The sequence below is a fragment of the Pelophylax lessonae genome (genome assembly GCF_965119305.1).
Source record: "Pelophylax lessonae genome assembly, chromosome: 9".
NCBI classification, from domain to species: domain Eukaryota; kingdom Metazoa; phylum Chordata; class Amphibia; order Anura; family Ranidae; genus Pelophylax; species Pelophylax lessonae.
In genome coordinates, this window is record NC_138776.1 from 81,262,581 (window position 1) to 81,279,883 (window position 17,303).

Genomic DNA, 17,303 nt, shown 5'->3' on the forward strand with positions numbered 1-17,303 from the left:
CTGATTGCTTAATTGGATAAGCCCCCACCCCAGGTCTAAAAGTATATAAGTGCAGCATCACTTGGGGACAGCACATTTGCAGGGGGGCACATTTGCTTTTGGGGGGCTCTCTTCTCTAAGTGGGGGGGACGATTTCTACAAGTGGCATTGCACTTCTGATTCTGCACTTCAGAGAATGCACAAAGTGAATGAACACAGGAAAGGCTGAGATATACACCACATAGACTGCAGGTGATCTCCATCAGATTTTTTTTTTTTTTTTTTTTGTCTCACCTCTTCAGCTCTATCCTGGTAAAATGCACTCTCTGCCACTTCTTCTGACTGCCCTATCCTCCATCCTTAAATTCTCTCTACTTCACCCCTCTTCTCCACCCCACAGCTTATATATATCATCCTCACTTCTGTCCTCACCTTATTACTGCACTCACCATCTCCTGCTATTTCTAAATCCACATGCACACAAATCTTCAAGGACACTGAGGCATGTCCCCTCATATAAATCACACTCTCATATTACCACCCTCACCTTTTTGCTTCTCCTGGCCTCTGGAGACATATCCCCAAACCCTGGGCCTCCATCTACCCATGCTCAATACACCACCTACCCTACACCCTCTGGCTGCATTCGCAGTCAGCACAATCTAGTTCCTATCTCTCTTCTTCCCAAGACTGGACTCCCTTTCTCTTGCGCCCTTTGGAACGCCCGCTCTGTCTGTAACAAACTCACCTCTCTCCATGACCTTTTCATCGCTAATTCATTTAATCTACTCGCCATCACCGAAACCTGGCTTCACAAATCCGACACTGCGTCTTCTGCTGCCCTATCCCAAGGTGGTCTTCTATGGACTCACTCTCCTAGACCCAACGGACGCAAGGGAGGGGGTGTCGGGATCCTTCTAGCCCCACATAGCTCCTTTCAGGTACTTCAGCCGCCTCCCTCTCTGTCACTCTCCTCATTTGAGGTACACTGCATTCGTCTTTTCTCCCCTGTCTCTCTAAGGATAGCTGTGATCTACCGCCCCCCTGGACCAGTATCAACCTTTCTTGATGACTTCTCCGCCTGGCTACCCTACTTTCTCTCTTTTGAAATCCCCACAATCATTCTTGGCGACTTCAACATCCCTACTAATACTAACACTCCTACCACTTCCAAACTTCTCAATCTAACCTCCTCCTTTGACCTGCAGCAATGGATACATGCTTCTACTCACTCTGAAGGCAATATCCTTGACCTTGTTTTCTCCCACCTATGCACCCCGCACAACTTTTCCAACAATCCTTTCCCTCTCTCTGAACACTACCTTATTAGTTTCACTCTTTCCCTCTACTCCACCTCCTCTCCCTCCAGCTACCGTACAGTTACCCGCAGAAACCTACGCCATCTCAACCCTTCTCTTCTCTACTCTGCTACCGACCACCTCTATGACAAAATCGCACCCCTGTCCTGCACCAACCTAGCCACTTCTGTCTACAACACTTCACTCTTAGCCTCCCTGGACACATTGGCCCCCCTCACCACACACCGAATCAGGCCCAGACCCCTTCAACCTTGGCAAACCGATAACACTAGAAGTCTGAAAAAGCATAGCCGTGCTCTTGAGCGCCTATGGCGTAAGACTCGGTCTCAGAATGATTTCAACCAATATAAATCCGCCCTCCAAAAATACAATTCCAGTCTCCACACTGCCAAACAGACCTATTTTATCACTCTCATTAACAGCCTGTCATCACGCCCCCGGCAACTCTTCGCTACCTTTAACTCTCTACTCCGTCCTCCACTACCCCCTCCCACCGACTCACTCACTGCCCAGGAGATTGCCAACCACTTCAAACAGAAGATTGACACAATTCGTAAGGAGATCGTTGCTGTTCAGATACCTTCCTCCATGCCTTATGCTTCACGCCCACAAGTGCGATCATTACTTCCCTCATTCAACCCCGCCACTACAGACGAGGTTGCTAAACTACTTGCTAACGTCCACATAACAACCTGCCCTCTGGATCCTGTTCCCTCGCAAATGCTACGTTCACCTTCTGGCCCTATTCTACACTCTCTAACCCACATCTTCAATCTCTCTCTCTCTTCTGGCATCTTCCCCAACTCTCTAAAACATGCACTAGTCAGCCCCATGCTTAAAAAGCCCTCACTGGACCCAACCGATCTGAACAACCTACGCCCTATTTCCTTGCTCCCCTTTTCATCCAAACTCCTCGAACGTCTAGTCTACAACCGACTGTGCGACCACCTTGCTGAGAATAGCCTCCTTGATCCCCTTCAGTCTGGATTTCGGCCTCAACACTCCACTGAAACTGCACTCCTAAAGCTGACAAACGATCTGCTAACGGCCAAAACCAATGGACAGTATTCTGTACTCCTACTTCTGGACCTTTCTGCTGCCTTTGATACGGTTGACCATCCCCTCCTCCTCAAAAAACTCCATGCCTTTGGTCTCCGTGACTGTACTCTTAACTGGTTATCTTCCTACTTATCTAACCGCACCTTTAGCGTTACCTACAATTCTACTTCCTCCTCTCCTCTTCCCTTCTCTGTTGGAGTTCCCCAAGGCTCTGTTCTTGGACCCCTCCTATTTTCAATCTACACCTCCTCTCTAGGTCAGTTGATAGCCTCCCACGGCTTCCAATACCACCTCTACGCTGACGATACCCAAATCTACCTATCCACTCCTCAGCTCTCTCCCTCAGTCTCCTCACGTATCACTAATTTACTATCAGATATATCGGTCTGGATGTCTCACCACTTCCTCAAACTCAATCCATCCAAAACCGAGCTTATAATTTTTCCTCCACCTCGTGCCCCTTCCCCTGATTTCTCCGTCAATATCAATGGCATTACCATCAGCCCATCCCCACATGCCAAGGTCTTAGGTGTTGTCCTGGACTCTGAACTCTCCTTCAAACCCCACATCCAATCGCTGTCCAAATCTTGCCGCCTCAGCCTCCGCAACATCTCCAAAATAAGCCCCTTTCTAACCAAAGACACAACAAAACTCCTAGTTCACTCCCTGGTCATCTTGCGCTTCGACTACTACAATTCCCTTCTCATTGGCTTACCTTTACACAGGCTATCCCCCCTTCAATCCATCATGAATGCTGCCGCCAGACTCATCCACCTCACCAATCGCTCAGTGTCCGCTGCTCCTCTCTGTCAAGCCCTCCACTGGCTTCCGCTCACCCAACGAATTAAATTCAAAATACTTACAACATCTTACAAAGCAATCCACAGCCTAGCCCCCAGCTACATCACCAGCCTCATCTCAAAATACCAACCTAATCGCTCTCTTCGTTCCTCTCAAAACCTCCTGCTCTCTAGCTCACTCATCACCTCCTCCCATGCTCGCCTCCAGGACTTTTCCAGAGCCTCTCCAATCCTATGGAACTCCTTACCCTTATCTGTCCGATTATCCCCCACTCTATTAGCTTTTAGGCGATCTCTGAAAACCCTCCTTTTCAGAGACGCCTATCCTACCAACCCCTAACAAATGTACCTCCTTTTTCTCCATCAACCCATCCCCCACGGTTATTGCCTTTTGTTTCACTTGACCCTCCCTTCTAGATTGTAAGCTCTAACGAGCAGGGCCCTCTAGTTCCTCCTGTTTTGAACTGTATTGTAACTGTATTGTCTTCCTTCACATTGTAAAGCGCTGCGCAAACTGTTGGCGCTATATAAATCCTGTATAATAATAATAATAATAATAATAATAATACTCTTGGTGTTCTAACAAGAGAGATGTTGCTTTCTATAACAGTAGCAGCTCTGCCCGCCTCTTCCCTCTGCTGTCCATTTACAGAAAAATTCATATTTTGTGAATGGGTTCACATACTACAAAGTACTTTGTGATTGGGCAGGAAGAGGAGAGGCGCAGGGAGAGCAGCTACATGCGACTCTGCAGCTTCTGGAGCTGAGACCAGAAGCTCCGGCATCAAAGTGTGGGAATTATCATGAAAGCTGTGCTCACTGCTCTCAGTAAGAATGTATATTGTGAATGAAAGCTATAAGTCCATGAGGTGACATACATCTCATTGGACCTAATCTTTAGTTACCCAGCACATTTTAGAAAGTGTCTAAATTCCTGCAGTTCAGCTTTAAAGAATAATTCCAGGCTTGGGTATTTTTTACATAGTTACAGTACATTCGTCGTTCCATACCTGGCCGATTCCCCTGGAAACAACTTTACATAGACACTGCTACTTCAATGATTTCCACTTGCTTCCAGGTCCTGCAGCAAGTGGCTGCACATCTTCTTTTTTTTTTTTTAAGTTTTTCTTTATTGATTTTTACAATTACAAAGAAACACAGAAACAACAACATAATACCAACCAAACAAGTGTAATAAAATAAAAAATAAAAAAATAACCCCCCCCCCTTATTTCCTCCCGCGTTCCCCCAGAGCACCCAGTCTAGCCCCTACCGACATCCTACAGCCTTAATATTGAAAGTGTGGCGACTATATTACCTGTTTTTAAGTTCACCCAATATAATTTCATCAGTCAATCAAAAACAGTATACATAGGATCAACCCGTCCACCCAATACTTGTCAAATTTCATGGGCATTCCTTTATTTAAATAGGTTGCTTTGTACAACGGAAGAACCCTATTTACCAATGCCTTCCACGCATCAACCTTGGGCACAGCTGTTTTTTTCCAGGATAATATAATCAACTTTTTAGCGTAAAATAATAGACGAGTGAGAAGAAGGCTGCACATCTTCTTACTGAACACAGGGGGTCAGCCACTCAGCACGAGTGCCATTCAGGGAATGCTTTGTATGTTCTGAAATAATGTAAGCATTCTCTGATTGGATGAGGTGTCGAGCATGACATCACCACCCCACCTTTCCACAAAGTCCAATCAAAGAATGCTTAGCACTCATTTCTAAAATACAAAGCATTCTCTGAATGATAACCGGGCCAAGCTGCTGACCTCCTGTGCTCAGAATGTAGCAGGCCAGCCACTCAGTATGGGACCTGAAAGCAAGTGGAGATCCCTGAAGTAGCAGTGATTCCAGTATACAGGGGCATCAGCCAGGTATGGTATATACAAATTTATATTGGTCCATGCTGGACCAATGTAAAAATGTATAAAATACCAATGCCTGGAATTACTATTTAACTTTTTCTTCAGCTTTTGTTGCATATCAGCACAGCTGATTTTTTGAAGCCTCTTTGCAACCATTCTCTGTCTACTTGCATGAGCCATAGCAGCAGCAACATATAAATACTTAGGGTTTGTTTGTTGATGGCGACAACAACATGCCTGTGCAATGTGTGCATAGAGGCTTGTAATTTCTAGAAAAGTTTGTAAGAGAGCGTCAACACAGAAGAACCGTTAGAGGAGGGGGGACTTATAACTGTCACCCTATAACAGGAAGTGTGTGCACATGAACGTCATGGTAGAGCGATAGCCTCACCTCTCTATTAAGGCTGTAATGTTCATTTAGTTCAGGGGGATTAACAGAAGGGAATACTTACTTTTATTCTTGTTCCTCAAGCAACTAGTGCTGTTGGCCATTTCCATTCCATTCCCAAAAAATGTGGGCAGTTTCTCAGTGTTTTCATGTATATGATGTTGCCAGCAAGGGGCAGGCTCACAATCAGAGAAGTGGCTTAGTGGGATTGGCGGTCTGGTGAGAAAGAAACCTGCGGGAGGGAGTAATAAAGTAAGGAATTCCGCCTAATCCATGACCCCTGGAGTAATCGAATATGGAGATGCTAGTGGCAAACCAGTCCAAAAAACAAATAAATAAACATAACAAACATATTTAAAGTTGTGCTAAAAAACAACCATAACAATTTTTTTTCAAAAGAAATGGCTAGCAGGGCCAGATCTAGCCTGTCGGATCAAGGGGTGCAGTAAAAAAGAAGGGCATGCTGTTAACATACTGTCCTTTTAATCTCTACAGCTAACTCTCCCTTTTTTCCTAACTCTCCAGCGCTCTCCTCATTGGCACTGCCTGTGTGTGAGTCACTGGTAATCTGTCACATAGTGTGACAAAGGTGCAGGGAACCAGTATTCCCTGTTCACTTTGCACACTTACAGTATGCACCAAGAGTCATGACCTGAAAGTAGCATCTAACATTACTTCTGGGTAGTGCAGGAGTGAACACTAGTTCCCCACATCTCCACATGGGTGCAATGAACAGTGCATGTATTAGGACAGCATTTCTCAACATTTTTTTAGCCACTGCACCCTTTAAAATATGCAGAATCACAGGGCACCCTAGTCCGGAACTGTATTTACCTGGCTTGAGGACTGTCCTTCATGCTTATCACAGCCTATTATTATATTGTGATCAGGGCCATCAAAATGTATGTGCCAACCTGGGCACCGACCAGGGGCCCCAGGTGCATTGGGGACCCCTGCAATCCCCCTCCCCCTGAACTCTTAAGCATTCATCTAGCACTTCAAAGGGGTTAAGGAACCCCCCCCCCCCATGGCGGAGAATTTTCTGCTTGTGTGGGCGGGATTTGTTGGCAGGTAGCCCCCTTATACTGTGTCCTCTCGCCCCCTGTACTATCCTTCCACCCACCCCTCCTTCCTACCTTGTACTGTGCCCTCCTGCCCACCCTGTACTGTGTACAGACATACATATATACAAGCCACTGATCCATTCTCCAGTCTGGGAGAGGCATTTATGACAGGGCAGCAGTGTGTACAGCGAGGGGGGATAAAGAAAAAAGGAGTGGGAGCAGTGTGTACAAAGGAAAAGAGGTTTAGTGTATACAGGGGTACAGTGTGTAAGAGGGTGGGACAGTGTGTACATGGCATGAATTAAATTTATTACTTTGCCCAGGGGCCCATGATTCTTTTAAGATGGCACTGATTATAATCGGCCCATTTCACATCAGAGTCAACTCATTTCCCATTAGAGTGTCCCCATAAAATTAGGCTCAGTCCCCATCACATTATAGCAATCCTTCTTCATAACAAAGTCCTCAGTAACCCTTTGCACAAAGAGTCAAACCTTCAAATCCTCACTATGACTGCAGCATCATGACGGGGGGGGGGGGGGGGGGAGCTCTGTCCAGCAGCTCTGGACAGAAGCTGGACTTCCATCCACTTCTGAATCTCCATCCTGGATTAATGTAATCTGTTTTCATGGTGTGGGCAGGCCATTTACAAGAGCAACAGCAACAAATTACGCCATGTGTCCTGTTTCATCTCCCATGGAAATGAACAATCATGCTAATTTAGCATCGATGGGCTTGCGTGTTGACCCTCTGGCCCCTCTACTTCCTGGGACCAACATCATTGGCCCTATGGGGTCCTGTATAAGGGGCCAGCCAAATATGTAACAAACTTGATAGATTAGAAGTCCATATTGTCCCAACACATATGGGTGACATCACAGCCAAGGCTTTTCTGCCATTATTGGTGATCTCTACTCTCCCATAAAGCTAGCCACTGAGGAAATTGCGTAACTAGACTGGAGCCCCCTCAGAATAGGTAAGCATAGGCATCTTTCTTTTGCATGGATTATATGGGATTTATAGGATTTAGAAAGGGTGGGGAGCAAGTTTAAACTTAGAAATGGCCTGGAATTGAATTTTAAATATTGAGCATGATTTTGGATTGATTGTTTTAGATCACTACTGAGTATTGTTCTTTAAACTATTAAATCCACATGAATAAGTTTGTTCGCTTGTCTCTTATTTGTTATCTTATTCTAACAGGTGGTGGTTTCCTTGTCACATGCCGATGGTATCCAAACAGTCCAAGGCAAAGAACAAGCCAAATGTGTCTGTGATGATCATGCCACCTACTTCAGCTGGAATGCCACAGCTTTAAAACCAAGTACAATGCAAATTTATTTCTACAATACTTCCAATTTTTAACAAAATTATAAAAAAAAAACTACTTTTGCTTAGTTGGAAGGGGAATTGTTTTTGTCAGCGTTGTCCAAACAAACTATTTAAAGTCATAGTATTCCTGGAGTTAAGCTTTAAAGAGGTTGTAAACCCCTTTTGTTTACATTTACCTATAGGTAAGACTACATTAAGGCTTACCTCTAGGTGCTATAAATTTCTCCTAAACTTGCACTGTTTAGGCGATATTTACAGTGCATGCAGCAGATGACGTCATCGGCGCATGCGCTCTGACGGAACGGCAACCCGTGCCGTTCCTTCAGATCCCAGTGGCGTGAACGGCGGCTCCTGCGCGCATGTGCGGGAGTGATGTAATCGCGCCCCCGGCCAATCAGATGGCCGGAGGGCGAGATCCAGGAAACCAGACATGGCGGCCGTCCTGTCGGCACTGCGGGGGCTTCATTTTTAGGTAAGTACTTCATAATGAGCTAGTATGCGATGCATACTAGCTCATTATGCCTTTGTCTTAACAGGTTTTTTTTTTTCACATTTTATAAACGGGTTTACTTCCTCTTTAATTATGAGGTTAATTCTTATATGGCCCCTATAAAACAATAGCTAACGTTTTGTAAACATTGGCAAGCAGGGACCACACTAGAATAAGGATGCCATGATGAGGGGGTGGTAACATTTAAATCACAAGCCACTTGCTGGGGATTCAGATTTTTAAACCCTTGACGCTTCCTATAGTATATGCGTACCTGTGTCTGTGCTGGGAGTGTGGCAGTACAGGGAAAGGGCTCTTACCAAGAGCCCCAGGTTTTGTACTAATAATCAGGACCTGGGACTCCCAGTTCCCAGTCACCTGATCACTGTGATAGCCTCTGAAAGGCAGCGATCAGTCACTCAGCAGCTCACCCCTGTGTTTTCCTTCTCCTCTGAATAGAGAGAAGCATACATTGGATCTTTCTCTCCTTACAGGGGAGAAAAATGTCAACAAACTAAAGTGTAAAAAAAAAAAAAAATACTAATAAAAAAAAAAATTTAAATAGCTAGATCAAGATTTGAACTAGATCTGTGCCAGCATTATAGTGTAAGGGTCAATGGTCAAGGTAAGGTTTAAATGTCAGGGTCAGTATATTTTGGGTAGTTAGTGTCAGCTTGTTTTAGGTAGGATAAAAAAAGCAAAATGTGCACCATTGTTTCTGGGCCCCACTATGGGCACAAACAACAAAAACCGTACACATATGTGGTATCGCTACAATCTTCAGAAGCAGGAGAATTTGCAAAATGCACCTGTGTAGAGAAACATTCTTACACCAGCCTGTCTGCAAGCAACAGATTGCTCAGCACTTTATTCCTAATGCCTTTACAGAACTCCTTGGCACCAGGGCAGAAGTGTGTTCCTACAGTGTACAAGGAGGAGACTCATGAACAGAGTGCATCCTCACCCCACTGCCTCCTATGCAGTGTTGGGGTAGTTACTCAAAAAATGTAACTAGTTACTAGTTACTTCTGTAAATTGTAATGAGATTACTTTACTAGTTACTGCATTTGAAAAGTAACTTCACTACTTATTACTTTACTTTCCTCTTTCTTAATTGACCGTTTAGAAGAAGATACATGACACTCTTTCTGCATAGAGTTTATTGTATAAACACAGGCTTTGGGAAACATGAGAACAAAACCTGAAAAAACAGAATAAAAGATAAAGTGCAACAAAAAGTCATAAACTTCATCCCTCTCTATTCTTCGAAATAACGATTGTATCGCACGGCTTGGGTAATGCAGGAAAGCGCGTTCCTATAGCCTAGTAAAGTAGTGTAGTTACCTCCTATAGCCTAGTAAAGTAGTGTAGTTACTTCCTATAGCCTAGTAAAGTAGTGTAGTTACCAATATTAGTATTGTAACTAGTTACTTTACTTAGTTACCAAAAAAAGTAATGTAGTTACTGTAATCAGTTACTTTGTAACTAGTTACCCCCAACGCTGCTCCTATGTTCCTAAACCCCAGAGCTTTCAAATGATCTTCATGTCCATGGTCACTGTTTACATTCTCAGTGTCATTCCTACCTATGAAACAATAAAGTTTAGTGTTAACAAGAAATTACCAAAGGCTATTCAAATATGAGGGACCTGTTTAGCCAATAAAGTTGCCCTATTTTATTTTCAGATGAAATTAAGATTCATGTAGACAGCGGATCTCTGCTTGTGGAAGGGGACTGTATTGAAAATACTCTTCTAATAACTGAGGAACACAGAACAGATTCTGTTGAGAAAACCATCCTGGTCAAGGTGGGCCCCTATTTCTTTATTGTTAATTGAAATGTAGAGAGTTGAAGAGTAAATGTATTAATAGTTGTAGACAGAAACTTTGTTTGATCATTAATGGTTTTCTCAAGATAAGTCCTTACCAGAAATGTCTACAGAGCATCTACCCCACCCCTGTTCATAGGCCAGATACAAAATACAGGAGACCCAATTGTGTGTTTTTTGGAATGTGATGGTAGATGAGTGAGGGCAGTCAAATTGCATCAGCTAGTCCAATTATCCTTGAGTGTCTTTATCCGGCTTTATCTTCCAGAATTTGGTTGCCTATAGCAAGCTCCAACATCTATTAAGAGACTCTCTTTTTAGAGATGTAGCACCCTCTTGTGTGCTACTATTGTGATTGTAGCCTTATTTATGTTTTGACTCATAGTTAACTTGGTGGTTTTAAATGGGTGCTTCACCCTGGTCCTGAAAGTTTGGAGAAATTTGTAGAAGTTAGTGGGCGGAAGCCAGGAGGGTTGATCTGCATACTTAGGGGAACTTGGACAATCCCCAGGCAGTGGGCCTGGCAGGGTAGCTGAGCCAGCCCTTAAATATGGATGGGTGAAGCCAGCAGGGGAATCAAGGGGAGATGGAGTGCAGAGGAGACTGTCGGTGCCCTTGGAGGGAAACCCGTAGTCTGGGGGGAGCTCTGCCTTGAGCTGGAGCTTGGAATGGATTGGGAGGATTCTGACAGCATTAGGGTTTGAAAGGAATCTTACCTTAAGGTGCAGCGGGAGCAAGGAGGATAGTGTGAGTACATCAGTACACCTAGGGTTTCACAGGGGGGAAAGCCTGCAACATGCAGCAAGCCTTTCTGGAAGACAGATTTGTGCTTAATCTTTCTTTTCCCTTGCCCTGGGAGATCTTCAGAGCAGCCGGGTGGGCTGGTGAAGAAGTCAGGTGGGTTGGTAGTTCTTGCAGCCAAGTACAGCTGGGATTAGTGCCTACAGTGGATTTGGGGATACTCCAATTTGCAGCCTTCAATACTTTTTGCTACTTTTTAAGGGACTGAGTTTCTAGTCCTTAAAGAGTTTCTTACCCCAATACTTCATATTCCTAAAATGTGCCTACTGTACCATGTATTTGTAAGAGAAAGTATCTTGTTCTGTTTGTATTGCTTCCTTTATGTAAAATCCCTGGTGTTCTTGCCAGTCCCTTTGCTTTCCTATTAAAAACTGACCACACTAAGCAGGAAAACACATCATGGTCAGTTCTCTAGCTATGCTGTGTATTCTCCTTCAACATACAGATTTGTCCTGACACACCCCTGCTGCACAGCCATTCACTGGGAAGCTCAGTGTGCTGCTGCTTCTCCTCCCCCCAGCTCTTATGCAGCTGAGAACAGAGGGAATGTGATCACTTATAAAATAGGGAGAAAAGTATTTTATCTTTTTTTTTTTTTATATCTATATCTATACACAAATGTTTGCCTTTCATTTCTATTTTAAATTAAAGGAGTTGTTTTACATGGTGATCGTTTAAAATCACTTTAAGGGGCTTTTGCATTTTTGATCATCAGAGACTGTCAGCAGCGCTGAGTGAATTGTTAACTCAAAACAGTCCAAAATCCTTAAAAACAGATCCCGTCACCAGAAAAACACACCACCCAACTAGGTGCTCTAAAGAGGCTGCTTACCAGACTTCCATAGCCATGGAGCATGTAGTACAAATCAGAGAGCAGGGAGGAGACAGCTGTGTGAGGATAAATTCCTAATCTCTCAGGCACTTCTCACATGAACTACCAGGGATAGGTGTCTGTAGCTCAATTTTTTAGGGTACAGGGAACTGTCATGCATAAAACATGATGAAATGAGGGGCTGCTGGTTATCCATCATGACATCCTTGTACAGATCTTGCTGTCCTTCTAAATCCTCTAAATGTATAGATTAAAAATTTGGAATCCAAGATTAACTACTCAGGCCTTCATCCCAGGTTAGCAGTGGACCAGCTGACCAAGACTCAGGATACTTCTGAAAACAGCCTGAATTGTCTTATTCTGGACATGACATGAGAAGAACCAACTCATGAACCACTTAAGAGTAGGGATGATCGAACTTTTCAAAAGTTCAGTTCGACCAGAACACCAGAACTTTCAGAAAGTTCGGCCCGGATTTCAGAACCCCATTGAAATCAATGGGACCCGAACTTCGGTAATCAAAAAAACCCATTTTGAAGCCCTAAAACCCAATAAATGCCCCTAAAAAGTGCCTAGGGTTCTGGGTCATGCCCCAGAGACTATTAATCACATAAAAAAAAAGTTCTTAAAAAGTGTCATTTTTGATAGAGAGCCAACTATTGAAAAAATTATTGAAAAAAAAAATGAGATTTTTTGATTTTGACTTTGGATTTAGTGTCTGGGGGTCTAAAAAGTGTACCTGTGAAGTTTCAGCTCTGTAGCATGTCCAGAACCAGAAAAAAAAGATCGTTTCTATTAGGTCACTTATAGTACAGGGATATGGCTTCGCTATTTTCACACCTTGCCGGTTTTGTAGCAGGCGTTTTTTTGGGCATTTTTTGGGGGTTATTGGAGCAGGCATAACATCAGAACTTCTGTGTAGGGGTATATATACACACACACTTATATGTATGTATCATGGGTAAAAAGGCGCTGGTAATCTTTTTCTGGATGTAAATACTAAGATGTCACGTATTTTATAAATATATAAAAAAATATTAAAATGATATAACAATATAAAATTTTAAAATTATACGTGCTTATATAATGTGCAAAATGTGATTCATATATATCAAGGTGCTTGCTAGTGCTACAATTGTATATGCTGACTTCTAATAAGTGCATATACTATTAACCAATTAGTGCAACAAACAACAAAGTGCTTACAAGTGCATATTCTATTTAAAGTGCAAGTGCTGACCTTGATTTTATAAAAACCTTTTATAATAAATAAATCCACAAAGTGCTTTAGTGTGTCCACCAATAAATTAAATCATATATAATAATGATAAGTGCTCCAAAATAGTGTCTCTAAATATCCGGGCAATTCGTGCAACCAGATTGTGCTTTTTTTAATTTTTCCTTTTCACAGTGCTCCAGGTGCTGGGGTGTGTCACACGTGGCCTCTTACCAGCTTCCAACAGGTCACAAGGACCCCCAACGCCTGTGATCTCTTTAACTGGGTGGATCAGACCTCTCCTCGATTCCTTGAATATCCTGCTCCTATATTACTCGAAATGGACCATATAGTCCCCACATATAAAGATATAGAAGAGAAATAGCCTCCAATAGTGAAATATTGTTTATTCCAAAAAGACATACACTAAAGGGTGACAATTAGCCTCTTATTATTTGTTGTGCCCTCCTGGCACTGGGCAATTCGGCAGTACAAATTGTTTTTGGGTATTAGGAAGATAGCCTCCGGGGATCTGCAGCACCCTCCTGTATCTCCTTTCCCTCCTTTGTATTGCGGCGGTCGGCTTGCGTCCCAGCCACTGCTATGAATGCCTGTGTTCCTGTTTCCGGGTTTAGCAATGACCACAATGCATTTCGCTCTTGTGCGTCATCAGGCGGTCTATGCTAGCCCGGATTGTCATGCACTAAATATCGCTGTCTTTGTTTTGATTGGCTGATATCCGATTTCACTCTCACATCGCCATTCCTTTTGATTTTTTTTTTAGCTGACACTAAATACCGATGTTTTCACTTTTCAAACAGTATCGGTTTTTATGTGATCCCTTTATTTTATCTCTTACAGTAGGATTTTGCTGCAAATTGCCTAGGTATGTTCCCATTACCCGCATCGACCATACAGCATGATTATCAAACATAATTTTTATACATACATATATCTAAAATCCATTTATATTTATTCATAAAAACTTTATTAATATTATATTATTAAAATTATATATTTTATATTTTAAATTCCTTTCGGTGCTAATTCGGCAGATATCGCAATCTAGTGGACATATATAGAAACGTATTTTTCTTGTTATTCTTAAGAACGGGAATGTTTTTATTATTCCATTAGGACAATCTATACCTTATATTAAAAATATAATAAAAATCGTCAATATTAAATATTAAAATATTAAAATCATAGAAATTTAATTATTCACTTTTTTAAAAAAATTGTTCACTTTTTTTAAAAAATATTAAAATGCAAGGGATATTATTTTTATTAGTAATCACTTAAAAATATATAATCTTTTAAAAGTGATTAAGAAAGCAATTAAGATCTATGTCTGCATTTAACCCCATAGGTTTTAATGTTTTTAATCTATGTATCCATACGGTTTCATTCTGTGATATCATTTTCCTCATATCTGAGCCTCTCCAATGTTTAAATATTTTGTCTATTCCACAAAACCAAAGGAGGGATGGGTCCTGGCTGTGGTGTATTCTAAAATGATTGGATAAGCTATGCTTTTTAAACCTCTCTTTATATTATCGACATGCTCTCCTATTCTTATTGCTAAGGTGCGAGTAGTGCGTCCGATGTATTTTAGCCCACAGGGCAGTGGCGGCTGGTGCTCAAAATTTTTGGGGGGGCGCAAAAAGAAAAATGTAATAGGTATTGCTTCGCGTCACAAAACGCAGTAAAAAATTGCGTGACTTTGAAGTCATGGTATAGGCATGGCACAGGTGATGGTATAGGCATGGCATAGGTGATGGTACAGGCATGGCACAAGTGATGGTACAGGAGATGGTATAGGCATGGCACAGATATGGTATAGGCATGTCACGGGTCATGGTACAGGAGATGGTATATGCCCCCTTTCAATGCAGAGACCAGCGTACATGCCCCCTTCAATGCAGAGTTCAGCGTGCGTGCCCCCTTCAATGCAATGAACATTGTGCTGTGCCCCCTTCAATGCAATGAACACTGTGCTATGCCCCCTTCAATGCAATAAACACTGTGCTGTGCCCCCCCAATGCAGAGTTCAGCGTGCATGCCCCCTTCAATACAACTGTGCTGTGCCCCCTTCAATGCAATGAACAATGTGCTGTGCCCCCTTCAATGTAATGAACAATGTGCTGTGCCCCCTTCAATGCAATAAACACTGTGCTGTGCCCCCCTCAGTGCAATAAACACTGTGCTGTGCCCCCTTCAGTGCAATAAACACTGTGCTGTGCCCACTTCAATGCAATAAACACTGTGCTGTGCCCCCCCAATGCAGAGTTCAGCGTGCATGCCCCCTTCAATACAACTGTGCTGTGCCCCCTTCAATGCAATGAACAATGTGCTGTGCCCCCTTCAATGTAATGAACAATGTGCTGTGCCCCCTTCAATGCAATAAACACTGTGCTGTGCCCCCTTCAGTGCAATAAACACTGTGCTGTGCCCCCTTCAATGCAATAAACACTGTGCTGTGCCCCCTTCAATGCAATGAACACTGTGCTGTGCCCCCACAATGCAGAGTTAGCGTGCATGCCCCCTTCAATGCAACTGTGCTGTGCCCCCTTCAATGCAATGAACAATGTGCTGTGCCCCCTTCAATGCAATAAACACTGTGCTGTGCCCCCTTCAATGCAATAAACACTGTGCTGTGCCCCCTTCAATGCAATAAACACTGTTCTGTGCCCCCTTCAATGCAATAAACACTGTTCTGTGCCCCCTTCAATGCAATAAACACTGTTCTGTGCCCCCTTCAATGCAATGAACACTGTGCTGTGCCCCAACAATGCAGAGTTCAGCGTGCATGCCCCCTTCAATGCAATAAACACTGTGCTGTGCCCCCTTCAATGCAATAAACACTGTTCTGTGCCCCCTTCAATGCAATTAACACTGTGATATGCCCCCTTCAATGCAATTAACACTGTGCTGTGCCCCCTTCAATGCAATAAACACTGTGCTGTGCCCCCTTCAATGCAATAAACACTGTGCTGTGCCCCCTTCAATGCAATAAACACTGTGCTGTGCCCCCTTCAATGCAATGAACACTGTGCTGTGCCCCCACAATGCAATAAACACTGTGCTATGCCCCCTTCAATGCAATAAACACTGTGCTGTGCCCCCTTCAATGCAATAAACACTGTGCTGTGCCCCCACAATGCAGAGTTCAGCGTGCATGCCCCCTTCAATGCAACTGTGCTGTGCCCCCTTCAATGCAATGAACAATGTGCTGTGCCCCCTTCAATGCAATAAACACTGTGCTGTGCCCCCTTCAATGCAATAAACACTGTGCTGTGCCCCCTTCAATGCAATAAACACTGTGCTGTGCCCCCTTCAATGCAATGAACACTGTGCTGTGCCCCCACAATGCAGAGTTAGAGTGCATGCCCCCTTCAATGCAACTGTGCTGTGCCCCCTTCAATGCAATGAACAATGTGCTGTGCCCCCTTCAATGCCACTGTGCTGTGCCCCCTTCAATGCAATGAACAATGTGCTGTGCCCCCTTCAATGCAATAAACACTGTGCTGTGCCCCCACAATGCAGAGTTCAGCGTGTGTGCCCCCTTCAATGCAACTGTGCTGTGCCCCCTTCAATGCAATAAACACTGTGCTGTGCCCCCTTCAATGCAATAAACACTGTTCTGTGCCCCCTTCAATGCAATGAACACTGTGCTGTGCCCCAACAATGCAGAGTTCAGCGTGCATGCCCCCTTCAATGCAACTGTGCTGTGCCCCCTTCAATGCAATGAACAATGTGCTGTGCCCCCTTCAATGCAACTGTGCTGTGCCCCCTTCAATGCAATGAACACTGTGCTGTGCCCCCTTCAATGCAATAAACACTGTTCTGTGCCCCCTTCAATGCAATAAACACTGTTCTGTGCCCCCTTCAATGCAATAAACACTGTTCTGTGCCCCCTTCAATGCAATGAACACTGTGCTGTGCCCCAACAATGCAGAGTTCAGCGTGCATGCCCCCTTCAATGCAATAAACACTGTGCTGTGCCCCCTTCAATGCAATAAACACTGTTCTGTGCCCCCTTCAATGCAATTAACACTGTGATATGCCCCCTTCAATGCAATTAACACTGTGCTGTGCCCCCTTCAATGCAATAAACACTGTGCTGTGCCCCCTTCAATGCAATAAACACTGTGCTGTGCCCCCTTCAATGCAATAAACACTGTGCTGTGCCCCCTTCAATGCAATAAACACTGTGCTGTGCCCCCTTCAATGCAATGAACACTGTGCTGTGCCCCCACAATGCAATAAACACTGTGCTATGCCCCCTTCAATGCAATAAACACTGTGCTGTG

At 43.6% G+C, this 17,303-nt stretch overlaps 2 protein-coding genes across 5 annotated transcripts in view; both read left to right on the forward strand.

Annotated features, from left to right (window-relative positions):
* Positions 1 to 17,303, forward strand: part of LOC309563584 (alpha-2-macroglobulin-like protein 1) — a 562,516-nt gene that overhangs the window by 180,727 nt on the left and 364,486 nt on the right. The gene's annotated exons all lie outside the window — the stretch shown is intronic.
* The window catches only part of LOC309563586 (alpha-2-macroglobulin-like), a 156,714-nt gene that overhangs the window by 15,925 nt on the left and 123,486 nt on the right, over positions 1 to 17,303 (forward strand). The window contains exons 5-6 of the mRNA XM_082268053.1: positions 7,695 to 7,815; positions 9,999 to 10,120. Coding sequence (XP_082124179.1) covers positions 7,695 to 7,815; positions 9,999 to 10,120 — 243 coding nt within the window. The remainder of the gene's footprint in view (positions 1 to 7,694; positions 7,816 to 9,998; positions 10,121 to 17,303) is intronic.